The 15640-nt window shown below is 35.4% G+C and overlaps 1 protein-coding gene and 1 long non-coding RNA gene across 4 annotated transcripts in view; one reads left to right on the forward strand and one right to left on the reverse strand.

Moving 5' to 3' along the window:
* kif26ab (kinesin family member 26Ab) overlaps window positions 1-3385 on the reverse strand; it is an 87680-nt gene extending 84295 nt beyond the window's left edge. For 2 of the 3 annotated variants that reach the window (XM_042742709.1, XM_042742708.1), the window contains exons 1-2: window positions 2896-3385; window positions 653-889 (exon numbers count right to left, since the gene is read on the reverse strand). In XM_042742709.1, coding sequence (XP_042598643.1) covers window positions 653-889; window positions 2896-3030 — 372 coding nt within the window. In that variant the 5' untranslated portion in view covers window positions 3031-3385. Of the gene's footprint in view, window positions 1-652; window positions 890-1086; window positions 1329-2895 lie in introns of those variants that run through there. The other variant, XM_042742710.1, reaches the window with a different exon arrangement.
* A 6669-nt stretch (window positions 3386-10054) lies between these two features.
* On the forward strand, window positions 10055-14605 carry LOC122140179. Its single transcript, XR_006156872.1, has 3 exons — window positions 10055-11865; window positions 13673-13799; window positions 13917-14605. It is a non-coding gene; the product is annotated as an uncharacterized LOC122140179 (long non-coding RNA).
* The last annotated feature ends 1035 nt before the right edge of the window (window positions 14606-15640 follow it).

Consider the following 15640-nt stretch of genomic DNA (forward strand, 5'->3'; position numbering starts at 1 on the left):
CACTGTTTTGACCATAAACCAAACATCCAGCAATGAGCATTTCAAACAGCATTTTGTGTTGATCTCAGTTTTATCCAAGCCTATATGTATTTCAGACTGAATATGATTTCAATGCATTACTGATCATTCTAAAGTGCAACAAAGCCTATAGGCCTAGTTTGAAAAAGAGGTCATTGAAATATTTGCTCTCTGTGCTGGTATAGTAAAAAGATTAACCTTTTGATGACTTGGTGAACTCTGTGAATAGGAGCCTGAATAGGATATCAGTTTTCTGATAAGGGAGTCATAAAACTACAAAGAGCGGGCTTATTTGTGTCAACTTTTCATCAGATCGTGAGATTTTACACAAAATGGCCTTTAAGAGGCATTCAATGCATCTGATTTATGTGAGGCTTTCACAATGCCTTGAAAAGAGCCGAGTGACAGAATTAAACAAGGTGAACTCCCAGAGCTCAAGTGAAAGTCAAGTGCTTCTTGAAACTAACAAAAGATTTTTTAGTTATGCAATGTTGCATGAATCAAAACAGTTCCTTTAAAGATAACATTATTAGTGCTGAAAATGCTACAAATAGCAAAGCAAATTAACTTCCCTGTCTTGGATGTGTTTGTTTGCTTTGCAAAGGCACTGAAATAATGCTTCTCACTCACTTACCTTAAAGGAAGCAGGATCGGACAGAGCGAGGGCTTGTCTCCTCAGTTCAGCTATAGTCATCTGACATTGCTTGCACAGATCTGGCTTAGTCTCTTCCCTGTCGGATTCAGGGAGGCTCACAGCTCCTGCACCTTCAGGTGGGGGTCTGCTGGCACACCTTTCCTCCTCCACTGACAGTCTCTTCCTCTGGCTCAACTCAAGTGAGTGTGAAGACTCTCCGCTAGAACAGCCTTCCACCTTTATGAAAGACAACAAAGTCAAGATACAGAAAGACTCCATGTATTTAACATCTGTTATTATACACATATACACATTGTGATTGAACTTTCTAAACGTGTTGCAAATTGCACAACAACAATACACGAACAGCAAGCTTTGGAATTCAAACACAATACTGTAACTTCTCAGCATCAGCTGTTTATTAGAGGACTTACAGTTGACCGGCTGATCTGGAACTCTCCTTGCGCATTCCCCTGTGTTAAATCCATCATCTCGGTATAATTTATCAAAACGCGTACATCTAGTGCACTTTATTGCGTCTCTGTTTGTCTACACTCATTAATTAGAAATACAGTTCATGAATAGTCAGTGGGAGAGCAAAGGAAAATTCCCGTGAAGTTTTGCTTTGCTTTAGTTCCATGACGACGCGCGTACGCGGGAGTGAAGTTTGACTGCTGTCAATGTGCGCGGCTCGGTCACTTGGTTGGAGGGGTGGAGCTGAGCGCTCAGTAGCTATTCAGACACTGTTTCAGAGAGTTTAGACTGCGTTTGTACAAACAAAAAGTGAAAATAATATCGATTTAAATGAATTAGCGAATTCATAGTTTGATTAATTTTGTGTTTGTAATAAGAGGTGTGCGTAAAAGAACTGAGTAACTCATGTGAACTAATCAAAATTGCTTAAAATCATGACTGCATGTATGGTTCATAATAATAATAATAATAATTATTATTATTATTATATATATATATATATATATATATATATATATATATGTGTGTGTGTGTGTGTGTGTGTGTGTGTGTGTGTGTGTGTGTGTGTGTGTGTGTGTGTGTGTGTGTGTGTGTATTATTGTAAGTAAAAGCCTGTGCACTCATCCTTCCCATTTGTATGTCTGGAAATATATATATATTATATATATATATATATATATATATATATATATATATATATATATATATATATATATATATATATATATATATATATATATATATATATATATATATATATATATATATATATAAAAAATGTAAACAAATTACGTCATCTTTTATGTTACAGTTCACTTGCGTTGACTGTTGGATTGCGGGTCTGTTGGAGTCTTTTGCTCTTTACTCTGGCGCCACCCTCTGGTTTTTAACTCAACTGCTCTTATAAACCTCTCGGTTTGCAATAAATTGTGAGAATGTTTGAATATTTAATTACTCATCTCTAAATATTTTATGTTGAGGATGTATATGCTGGGAGCACGTGACATTAAATTGCCACACAAATACTGTCAATCTCCCGCCTCAAAAAAAAAAAAAAAAAAAAACCTAATTCAGTCCTTTGTCTATGACAGCGCAACTAGTCCAATAAACCATCAATAACGGACCGTTTAACGTGGCCGAAGAAAACTGCAAAATTGGCTGACAGAAATTTAGCTTTTGTGACCATCCATAACATCTGAAGCCTATAACTTAATATCTAAAAGACTGTTTCAGAACCTTTATTTGAACATTATTGTCTGTTTTTGTGGACCTTATTAGTGGTTTATTAACACATCAGACTAATGTTGTTGGTTTTTTTTTTTTTTTCTTTCTTTCTTATTTTCATGATTTAAACGGAAAACTTCAACCTAGTTGTAGTACATTTTTATTACCGAGTTAAAAACTAAAATCATATGATCGCTGAGAAACTTTTAATCAAGCACAAAGTTCACTTTTGGATAAAAAAAAATGTTGTTCAAAATGAAGGGCTTTATCTGATACGCTTACTGTATTGTAATGTAATGTATTTAGTATGGTTTTAGTGAAGTTGCTAAAAGCGCAACTGATGGATGAGAGCTGTTCGTGGTGCTGAATTGAACAAACCGTTACACATTACCAATAAAAACTTAGTAGCTATTCATATTTGCGAAACCAAAAATAGCATAGCCTTTAAATACCACAATATTTTCAAGCGAGACAACCCACGTGGAGTCTGCTGAGCTCTAAATGAGTCAACTTGTGGAGTCTTTTGTCCGTTCTTAAAGGCTTACCTTGGCTTTTCGCTTTAACAGATGACTAGTAAATCCAAAAATGATGTCAGCGTCCACGAAAAACGTCCCCAAGTCTATCAAACTGGGCTTCTGCTTGTCCGACCCAGATGATCCGTTAGAGTTTTGTAAATCCATTGTGCAGCTGTGGGTATTTTTCCTCGCCCAGCTTACAGAAAACGTGGAGAAGTCATTGCAGCGCTCTGGAGTTCCGAGACATTTTACAGATGGTTCTCTCTGATTCCAAACAGCGTCATGTTCTTATCCAGAGGTTCCCGCTCAGGTACATCCAACTGTTGACTCTTTAGATCTTCCAGTTCCTGTCCCAAATTACTTGCCGCGTATAAAATCATATATCCATATTTTGACACTCGTTAAAGCACGAAAGAACCCCATACAATCCATAACTGATCCATGCGCTCCCGGCATACATCCTTGTGGGAAAGGCTGTCCACGCCTTGTCTTGTCTACACTGCAGGGTCTAGGAGTGAACTCGCGCGAGCCTGTTGAGGAGACTACCTCGACGCTTGATGCTCATCCCTCTCTCTCTCTCTCTCTCTCTCTCTCTCTCTCTCTCTCTCTCTCTCTCTCTCTCTCCCTCTCTCTCTCTCTCTCTGTGTGCTCTGACATCCTCTTGGCTAGTGTGGTCCCTCTGGCGCTTGATGCTCATCCAGTGCTCGCTGCTCGCTGCAACGCGCTACATTCAGTGCAGACAAAGGTGTTTAAATAATGATTGCTTATTTTTTCTTTAATTTTTAAACATTTATTTTTTTTTATATATATATATATAAGCCATGGTTACTTTTCAGAGCTGTAGTTCAATGGGAATTTCTCACCTGAAAATGTAAATTTGCTGACTAAAAATGTACTCACCTTCAGGCCATCTTCATCTGAACAGATTCGGAGAAATTTAGCATTACATGCACTTGCTTATCAATGGACCATCTGCAGCGAACGGGTGCCGTCAGAATGAGAGTATGAAAACCTGACCATCACCACGACTCCAGTACATCAAGTGAAAAGCTGGGTGCTTGTAAGAAAAAAATCCATCATTAAGACGTTTTTAACAAAAAACTGTTGTTTCAGCTAAATATGACTCCTCTATCCATAATATTGTCATCTCGTCTGAATCAGGAGAGAAATATGCAGAGAGCAATCACAATTTACAAGAGAAAAGATTCCAAAACATTTCGAATCAAATAAGTTGGTGTATTTTGATGTGATGTGATGTGATTTTGAACAGATGATGGACCTTTCCACTGAAGGAAGTGTTATTATGGCGTATGGACTGGTATTTAGGCCAGAAGCAACTTTAAAGTTAGAAGTTTTTTTTATTTTATTTTTTTTTTTTTTTAGCACGCAGTTTTTTGCTTCACAAGATATTATTTGATGGATTGGAGTGGTGTGGATTATTGTGATGTTTTTATCTGATCGGACTCTCATTTTGACGGCACCCATTCAAAGCCAAGGAATCAGTGAGTAAGTGATGTAATGCTAAATCTATGATGGCCTGAGGAAGTTATCTTCAGCAAATTTTTATTTTTTATGTGATCTGTTCCTTTAAACCTGATTCTTATTTGAAAACCCACATATGATCTCTACACTCTAAAAAATGCTGGATTAAATACAACCCAGCACTGGATAAAATATGGACAAACCCAGCGGTTGGGCTACTACCCAGAAGGTTGGGTTAAACATTTAACCCAACTGTTGGTTGAAAACAACCCAATCGCTGGGTTTGTCCATATTTAAGAGTGTAAGAGTGTTTTTAATGGAACACAAGGTCTGTGCATTAGACAATACAATCTTCTCATATTTAGATAAATAAAGATATTTCTTATAATTAACGATTTTATTCATCGTTTTAAACCATTTGTTTAGTGGAAAGACACGATGTGGCTTTCAAAATAACAACTGTCCAAAAGTATTATTTGTTTTTCGTTTCAAGATTTTTTTGAAACAGTAACATTTATTTATTTATTATTTATTTCCGACATAAAATGTCTTTTATAGCTTTGTTGAGTGGCGATGAAAGGCTCGTTTCAAAATTTGCCATTATTTTTGAACGCCAGATCCTCCAACACCAAAGCGGATCCACCGAAAGGGCTCCCTGGTGCGTGCTTTCTGAGCAGCCGAATGCAAAACCGGCCTGTTATTGAGCAGCTTAAATACGAAGCTTAATACCAAAGATAAAGTCGGTTATTTGCTGGGCTTTGAAAGCCGAACACAGGACATTACTGCTGCCCTCTTAATAAAAACTCTTATCTCGAGCATACAGAGGAGCATGCTGTAGATAAGCAGGCAGACATTATTGCAATATTATACTCGTTCCTGTGGACTGTCTTTTGAAGGAGCTGGGTTTTGTCGGTCCGATTAAAGGGAATTAGGCAGTTGACTGTTGTCAAGTCTGATTGTGAATTGGAAGTGATATTGGCTCATCAGCTTGGCCCAATATACAAAGTCGTAAGTTGCATTGATAGCCAGCAGTGTTTCAGATTAGTTTGGATGGGGAAGGGGGTCGCTCATGCATTAGTCCTTTAGGGCCTCATGATTACAATCCATTGTAAAGGTGATTTACCACGTACACAAGCCTTTCTCTCGATCTCCTCTCCGGGATAGCGCAGGGTCATCCCGACACGATGATGAAATTCTTCAGATCGGGTCTCACGGGAGCGCTGCTCGACATCTGCTGCCCTTGCGCATGTACGCAAATCGCTCCGGGCTCCTCGTTAAGACTGCTGAAATATCTTCCACCCTGACTCAAAATACTGAGCTCTGCCAGTGGGGTGCGAATATTGAGCGTTTAGCGAATATTGTCGCTATTTAGGACGCGCCTCTGAGATCAAGAAGAAAGAAAGTAACTAGCGCCTGAGAGGAGTCGGATAAACAGAATAACTGATTGGATTGAGCGCTCATGAATTATTTATCAATAACAAGGGACAGCAAAATATGGTTGCACTGAAGCATTCGACTGGAGCGAGTTTTTGGAGTGAATTATGGGGGGGAGCCATTAAGGAACAAACAAAAAGATTGTGGGATCTAGAAAATTGCACATGCATATTGAAAATTGCAAGTTTTAGTTAAAGTGCGTATTTTCATCTGGCATAAAAATGATACAAAATATTCTATGTCCTATAAGCCTACTATATGCTTATAAATTGCTAATATATATGTATATATACACACAACACATATATATATATATATATATATATATATATATATATATATATATATATATATATATATATATATTATTGTAAAACGTATTTAAATAATCTTTGTTTTGTTTGCTATTTTTAAGATAATTTTTATAGTGTAGCATTTGGCTGAAAATCAATTGATGTTTAGCTGAACGCTAGGGGCGTCAGAGGACGACAAGACAAAGATTACAGAACCCTGCTGGGGGAAAAATAATAAATTAAATTTAAAAATGTATAGAAAAGCTAAAACCCTCCTATGCTGGTTGGCTGGTCTTAGCAAGTTTTAAATTGGGCATAGCTGGTTTAAGCTGGTCAATGGCGTATCTGGTTTAGTCAGCTATTGTCCTAAAAAAGTGGTCAAAACCACGCTAAAACCAGCCAACCAGCCTACTAATCAACTATGACCAGGCTGGAAGACCAGCTAAAACCAGCCAGTGATCTTAGGCTGGTTTCAGTTGATTTTTTTCAGCGGGGAAATGACTCAAAATATCTTCTTTGTTTGTATTTAATGACTCAACAACAGCAGTTGTATAATCTGCAGCATGATCAAATAACATTTAATAGTTTTGTCTTTTTATTATTAAAACGATTGTACTGTAGGCTATATGAAATTCGGTTCTGTAAACTCGGATGCTCTTTGATATATTGTCATTTGTTTGCTATGTCTGTGCCATGGGTTAATCTTAAAGGGATCCACTTTAATTTGCAATTCATTAGATGTTTCTCCAGTCCCCTCTATTTTGCCCCTCTTGATTACAAGACACATGCACAATCGATTTGTCCACAAACAGTTTGATATGTGTACAGTGGGTGTTTGATTCACAGCTTGGAGCCTCTCTATATGGTTTCATCGGACACTAATTAAAAGCAGGGTCACAGGTCGGTCGTCTCCCTGCTTAATGAACTGATGAAACTGTTGAGACGCGATAATTGTGACTATTGATTTGCATGACAGTTTGTCCTCATCTGCGTTTGTTTGCTCTCGTTACCTAGCCGTGTCGTTGTCAAACCTTAAGACAAAGTGCTAGATCTTAAGATTCGGACAATTTAATCATGTGTCCAAGCAAAGACCCTCAATGGTCCCCAAGAGACTTACGAGCTTCAGCACCACGGACAGCACTGACGACACACTGCACCTACCGGTCAGTTTGCTGTGTGGGTGTCCTGGTACCCTTTGGATAAGGAGAGGGTTTTGATGGAGCACAAAGCTTATATGTTGATAATGAACAGGCAAAATGAAAATACATGTTAAGCAATTGATTACAAATCAGAGTAAGAAGTATTAAAAGTTACACAGGGGAACACAAGAGGGCACAAGAGAGAAAGAACTTAAAAGATAAAATTTCTGTATACCATAAATTTCCACAAAAAACAACAAAAACAAATACACATTATATAAAAAAAATATAAATAATAATAATAATAACAACAACAACAATATAATAATAATAATAATAATTAAACAGATAAATTTATAAAAATGCTGAAATATCTTAAAAAGACACTATAATAGACTATAATTAGTACTAACCCAAATCCATTGCTTATATATTTAACGAACAGTTACAAACAGCAAGTAGGCCAACACATTGAATTAAACGTCACATTGGTGGCCACATTCAAATAGCCTAACCTGTCCCAAGTTTAAATGTAGGTTAGAACATGCACCTCCAAACTCCAAAAATTTAAAAAAATAAAATAATAATAATAATAATAATATATATATATATATATATATATATATATATATATATATATATATATATATACAAACAGAAAATATATATATATATTTCATCCAAAATGAAAGTCCAAACTTTACGCTGAAGAGAATGATGAATCAAAAGCATAGGCTACACTTCGAACTATAAATGAAAATGCATAAATAGTACGCCAAATACAAACAGAAAATCGTGCTATTGATTCGCAGAAACTAACTTTGGCGTGCATATGATACTCATCTACCCCACAAACCTAGGCCTGCCCATTGTGTATCATATGCACGCCGAAGTCAATTTCTGCGTATAAATAGTACGCCAAATCGAAACATGAACTCGTGCTATTGATACGCACTTTCATGAGATCGGGTTGTTAAAATACAGCATGTCTTCAGCGTCAGAAACAACGAATACTAGAAAATATTTTACTCTTTATAACAATTTAAACTGGGGTAAATTACGTCATAATGCAGCATAATCCCATCTCAAGCGTTTGCACACCTGTTTAAACATTTGAAAAGTTGTAAAACATTTATAGATCTAAGGAATCGTCTCAAAGCACATTATCGTGTCATCTTTGCTCTAAGCCAGTGCCAGTGTCTCCCTGATCAAGTGGTCCTAAACATTTCACAATTTTGAGATAGAACTGTTGAACTGTTAAGAACCACTGCACCAGAGAGACCAGAAGAGACCCGACGGCATCCACATCTGAAACTGTCCAGGACCTCCTCTTCAGCCACAGCGGGGCTGTCCACACAGGGCGCGTTCCTTGCGTTCAAAAACATCACGACGGAGTGGAACGGAAACTCTCAACACGTGTTTCAAGGAGTTGAACTACGTTTAACGTTAAAAAGCAATGCTCATCATGGTAACGCGACGCTTACTACATCTTAATGCTTGCGCCATAACTTCGGAAAGGTATTTCCTCTTTAAAAAGCAATCTCTCAATAAACAAATATCTCTTGGAGCACCTGCTTCACGTCACCCATCCAACATAAGCGTTCCAATTCGATAAAAGGCTGATTCTAAAGCGCAAACAGTTCTTCTGCAACGGTCTCAGCTCGTCGATAGACACAACTTGTGTGTGCTGTAAGGCTTTTTATACCAGAGGTGCGTGTAAAGTTCACACTGGGCTTTTCATTCAGACTGGAATGACGACTCTTCAGGTCCGACCGGCTTTTCTTGGTTCCTGGGCAGAAAGAGCAATCAGTGCCGCATCTTACACGTCCGTTTTACCTGGCTGTTCTCTTAAAAGTTAGTTTAGTCCATATATCCTCAGTCTTTATCATCAGCATGGTCCTGTCAACATACAGTGGCCCCAAAAGGTATTTGGACACATTTTAGTGTATTAAATATAAAATATCAAACCAAGTGGCAGAAATCTTAAATTCATTAAATTCATCATTTGAATCATCAGTAGCATTCCATAGAGTTTTGTAGGATGGTATTTAGACATTCTTGTGATCAAAGGATGGAAGATTTAAAGCAAATTGAGTCATTTCGAGATCTGAGTCATCATCTATAGTTTTTTCTTTATTATTGGGTTTTGATGAAACAATACTGTGTTGATTATGATATCATGTGAAATAGAATGTAAGTCAATAATTATGAACATTAAAATTTGTCCTTGCGCTTAACACAAAATCAAACTTAATTCTGAAAATGTATTTATTTAGTTAATTAGTTTGTTAATTTGCTAGTTATTCAAATAGATGATTTAGCCATTAAATATTTTGGTTTGTATGTTTAAAGCATTATCTAACTTTAATATATCCAAATAATGTTGAAATTAGAAGCAGGATTTTCTCTGTAGTAAATTATTTTGTGCTTGATAATTTTAATTGACATTTCTAGCAACAAAGCATATTTAAAACAATGACATCACACTAAATGAATATCCATTTTGGTTTATAAGCACATAGTTTTTGATAGTTATTTCCAATTTATTTGACATTTTAAGGGGGAAAAGCAAATGAAACATCTTTGAAACAAACTTTTTTTTAATAGTAAGTTAAGCATAGATGTATCCTTCACTGCCTTTGATATCCCACAATCCTGTGCATTCCATTCCGTGACTTTTGAGATAAAAAATTTTTTAAAGATGGTGTCTGAAAGTTGCTTTTGTCAGTCAGTTTGTGTATAAACGTATGTTTCTGACTAACTTTTTGCACTTTTGATGTTATTTCTAGTGAGAAATCAGTATTATAATAATTAAATATTCATTTTGTTGTAGATCATTAATCCGCTTCGCTGCCTCAGAAGCCTGTCCGAAACCAGTTTCATGAGGTGCCTTCATGCAAAAACGCTGCCTTCAAAGTCATTGGCTCATAAGGCAGTGAGACAAGTCAGCTGCTTAGCCTTTTGGACACAGCCAGGGAGTCTCAGGCAACCCCAGTTACCACGGTCCTCAGCCCCAGTGCACACTAGATCCCAATCACCAGAGCACTGATTGCCCACACCTGTCTCAGCTCGTTAAGCTCCCTATATCACCACACTCTCCACACTGCCTCATCATCTAGTCTACAGTTTCCATTACTGAACTAAGCCTGACTCCTTACCTTGGTACTCACCTGTGTTTACTCACCCATAGATGCTCCTTCGCTCCACCGCTCCCGTTCTCCATGGCTCCTTCGCTCCTCCAGATCACCTGCATGAGACAATCATCTGTTACCATCAGACAATTATACTACCCCAGACAAAAACAATATTTTCACATTTTAAAATCTGCTGTTACAGTATTATTAGTTCATGTACTATAAAATTCCCTGAAAAATATGCCTACACATAAATTGTTTTTATGATTCCTTAACAGTGAACATAACAATGCATTAAAATCCAAGTGTTTATCATTGCAGAGGGATGGGGGAAACACGATATGCCTTGTGCTTTTTCCTTTCTTTATTATTATTATTATTTTGTTTGTTTAAAAAAAGCTAAACTAAGAAACTGGACTGATGATAAAGACATAAAGTGACCGTAAGCAGGACGGCCTCTGCACAATCTAGTTGGACAAGCAGTGAACTTGATTAACTTGCTGTTCTAGAGAAAAGACAGGAAAAAAAGAACAACGTAAGCACACTTTTAAAGTCAGCGTGACCGCAGTTTAAGCATTATTTAATTTGTTCATTTATTGGTTTTCCTACATTTTTACTAAAAACTATAGTATATGTACAATAATAAAGATAACGTGCTTGTTTTTTTGTTTTTTTTAATTATCAGATACTTTGTGCTTTATATGTTGTGTTTATATGGATATATTTTATATTATTTTGTAAGTTTAATTAGCTAGCCTGAAATAATAGCTTGATGTTGTGTGTGTATTGTGTGTATAAAAAGACAATTCATTTTCTTTTAGGTTTAAACTTTAGTTATTAGAATTTGCTTTATATAAAAACAAGATAAGTCAAAATTTTGAACATTTTTATCTAGATGTTCTAATTTAGATAAATACATACTAAGCAGCTTTCAGGAAGTCCACAACCTCATACTGTCCATAGGTTTTGCCTAAAAAAAGGCAAAATGCTAATAAAAAAGTCTATGAATGGAAGGATGACAACATTTTTAACTTACTGTATCTTAACATACACATTTGTCATTTGCTTTGCCAACACAGAAGACACGTTTACATTTAGAATTAATCATGGTCTGATGTCTGTAACTTACTCATGCCACTTCATGAATGAAATGACAACTGAACCAACTGAAGTCACCTGTCAGTTATAAACAGCAAATTGTTTGGAAGAATTTAAGAATTCTTGCTCTTTATCAAACTGTCACTTGGCCATCATTTGCTTTGCATAACAGATTGGTGAAACATTACAGCTGACTGACTGAAGGTTTGATAGTCAACAAGACACCTGTTGTCGTGATTAGATCCAGATTCCAGGAATATCTTTGCTGTCTCAATATAATGTTGTTTGGGAGCATTTTAAAAGTTCATGAAAGTCCCTGAATGACTGGTCAGACCTGAGTAAACACTGCAGATGAAGGGGGTGAGATGAAATGTGTGTGTTTGTGTGTGAGAGAGTGTCCTGCAGCTCATCACAGGAGAGGTAAGCTCCAGTCTTCCTCGGGACCTCCACAACATCATTATGCCAGAAAGACAAATAAATTATATTTAGTCTTATGAGTCGTCTGTGGTCCTCTATCATTTGTTTAATTGAATCTGTGTAAAACTAACTTTTACATGATTCAGAGATTGTGAGTGCTGTTTGTTCATGCAAAAAAGTTGATGCTGGGTGAATTTAGGGTAAACTCTTTTTTTGGGTTACCATAACGATCTAGTCTCCAGAGCCCAGCAAGCAGTGTTTTTGAAATCCCTTGTTTTGCTATCCATGATCAGGTTTTTAAAGGCAAGAATGGATAGGATCACCCTGATCTAGAAGGGAAAAAAAATGGACCAACTTAATAATAATAATTATTAATAAATACTAAGCCAAATGTATTAGTTTTAGTATTTGCTATTTATTTAGTAAACCATTAGTATTTATGGTTTGGTTCAAACCTTCAAAATTTATCGAACATATTTATTTTCTCAAAGACAAAAACACTCACACAAAGTAAAACATAAAGTAAAAATATTATTTATTACGAAGACCATACCAAACTTCATCCAAAATCCAAAATGTTACTTAATAATATATATTATGTTATTAGCTATTATATCTTATATATATATATATATATATATATATATATATATATATATTTATATATATATATATATATATAATTAGCTGTAATAAGATAAAACTAAACAGTTTGTTAGTCAATGTTTAATGTAGTTTATGCACTATAAACAATATTTATTAATAAATAATAATTTATTGTGATGTCTTTTTAAAACAAGCATCATATTTTCTCATGTACTAAAAAAAAAATGTATTTTTAAAAATCCCAGAATAATTTCTGCAATCAGTCAAGACAGTATGTGTTGTCTTGTGAAGACAATCAAAATTGTTTTTTTTTTTTGTTGTTGTTGTTTTTTTCTTCTATGTATTATTTTTTTCTATGCAGTGCATTATTTACTTTTAGACAAATTCGAGATTTTCAGATTTTTATGACATGGTAGTTTCACTGCAGATACAAACTTTTTCAGATTATCTAATCTGAATTACCAGTGCTCTAAATGATACTATATATCACAATGTAGGCTACTGGCTATGTAAAGAGGCTATGTTTTAATTATTTTTGATTATTGACAGCTTTCTTTCTTTATATTTATTGTATATATTTATTTTATATAATAAATATAAAGATAAAAAAAAAATTATTATTATTTTTATTTTTTTACTATACTAAAAGAAGCCTACTTCTGCTTTATCTATTTTATCACTAATAATCATTGCTAAAGCAGATCTCGGCTCAGGTTTAATAAATCACTGCCCATCACACATCAGCGGCAGAAGTCTAGACACGCAGAGACAAGCAAGGACACCTAAGAAATCATTGTTAACTCAATTTAATTGGATTTAAGAGTCATTTCACTACCAGCCATAGGATAAGGGTGTGGAGCAGAGGTGCAGCCGGCAATTCATATTTAAGCAGGACTTGAAATTTATTATGGGTCCTGTCTGAATTTAGGGAAACTTGCTGTCATTGGTTGTACAGGCTTGATTAAAGCCTTATAGCTGTCACAGTACAATTCTCTTTCAATGTAAGTCTATGGGATTTTGTTTTATTGTCCACCAGATTGAAAGTCTACTCACTTAGAAAATTAATTTGAAAATGTATTAACAAAGACCACAAATTAAACCTTCTTAGGAGTCTTATTAATCTTAGTTGTTTGACTTGTACTAATATGAAATAATGCAGCAGTCTTACATAGTATCTGGGTGGTTGTTCGCTTATCTATTTCAGGTACTTCAGACCTGAGTTTGGCCCTACCCAACCCGACCTCTGACAAATCTGGTGGCAGTCACCCTTCCAGTTTGTTCTGTTTCTCTTCACTAGTCAGAGTATCTGCCAGACATGAAACTTGAATCAGGTAGGGCTGGTTTAGAAAACACACCTTTCTTTTCTCTTGTTCCCCATTTTTTATTTTTTATTTTTTTAGATGTGTCCTATTCATTTTGACATCTTTATTTTAAAAAACTAATCACAGATCCAAGCAAATCTTGTACGCCCAGAAATCCCGCCAGGAAATGTCACCCTGTGTCACTGTATATTTAAAGGAAAGTGTTTTCCATCAGACTCTAATGACTCAGAGCGAGACCGAAAGCTGCTCCCAGGTCAGTTGAACCTGTCATTGTTTTTAAAAGGGGGTGACATGTTTGGACTTGTACGGCAAACAGAAAAGACGTGGAACTCTGGCGTTTCAATGACAACTCCATAAACACAACTCTAGCAGGAGAATGCACATTTTGAGACCTGGACCACAACCAGATTTTTTTTTTTTTTTCTGTAAATAAACTCTTTAATGGCTTTGAATGCAAATAAAGGCTAACATATATGACTTTAAAAAAAGTCTCCTCGTGATTAATCTAATTAAGCACTTCTAATCATTCTGTCTCATGACACTATACTAATCTCTTAATGAGGTTGACACCATGTGTAGTTCTGATCGTGTGTTGCACCACAGAAAGAGAATAATAAGACGTTTAGAGGCTGTTGATGGTCCATAGAGGATTTGAGTAAAAGGGGGAGATTTCGTCCTAGTTTCCTGTGTTGTGGCATAATTTGCTTTGTTAGAAAGATTATAATGTGGTCATTAAGATACATTTTTATTAGTGTGTTAATTGTCATATAGGCCAAGGTTTTGTACTGTGTCATCTGGCTAGCATACTGGCTAGAACACTAAGCACAGCCCTTCAGTGGGTGACAGATATTCAGCAAATAAATAGGTTAATTATAAAAAATTAACCTTTTTTTTTTTTTTTGCACAAAATGGTCCTAGTATGGATTATGCATTGTAACAGGAATGCTTTGAAGAAATGATAGAAGCAATAAATAAAAGTAAAAACCTTTTTAAAATCCACATTAGTTTAATATGGTATAAGTTATGGTCATATGCTTGTTTCATATGAAGTGAATGAATTATGAATTTCTTTCCTAATAAACAATAATAGCAATAAAATTGCCAAACTGCCTAATAACTACCTAAACTACCATCATTTTAATGATTAAATTTTTTGGTCACACTTTATTTTAAGGTCCAATTCTTGCTATTAACAAACCATATATACTAAAGTGTTATCTTTATTTTTTATTATATTCCATCAGGACAGGTGTATCACCCTGACATTTTGGACTATTTGCTCCCTAAAAAAAATGTCATAATGAAATTTTAATTCAGAAATTAAAACATGCTTATCGTAGGAGAGATGTATTCAAGTTATTGTTGATATTAATTGCATTTTGAATGCATTTTTATATGCTGAATTTTTAGACATTTGAATGTCTTGAAATGTATTGTTGAAGCTGTTGAATGAGTTCTTTAATGGCTGTAACAGCAGTGTGATTTTAAAGACTAACATCTCCGTGTCACAAATTGCCTAAGGCCCAGGGCAAGCACTTAGAAAAAAACAAAAACACAAAAATCTTTTTCATAGTAGGTCAGCCAATCATCAATTGAGATGGAGCATAAAAATCTTAATCGCTTCAGCAGGTTCTCAGAATTACAGGGAGATCGGCAGCGAAAATACGCAAATAAATGCTGTTTCATGAATGAGTTGAGACTTTGATTTCTCATATCACTACACCTTCACAAATGTGTCCATAAATTGGTTAAAAGGACAAGTACAAGACTAGAAAAAAAGAGAAGGAAAACTGAAGAAAATGAATCACTTTAGACTGTAATGGACCTATAAGCAATGTTTAAATAAAGCT

Source organism: Cyprinus carpio, chromosome B17 (assembly GCF_018340385.1).
Source record: "Cyprinus carpio isolate SPL01 chromosome B17, ASM1834038v1, whole genome shotgun sequence".
NCBI classification, from domain to species: domain Eukaryota; kingdom Metazoa; phylum Chordata; class Actinopteri; order Cypriniformes; family Cyprinidae; genus Cyprinus; species Cyprinus carpio.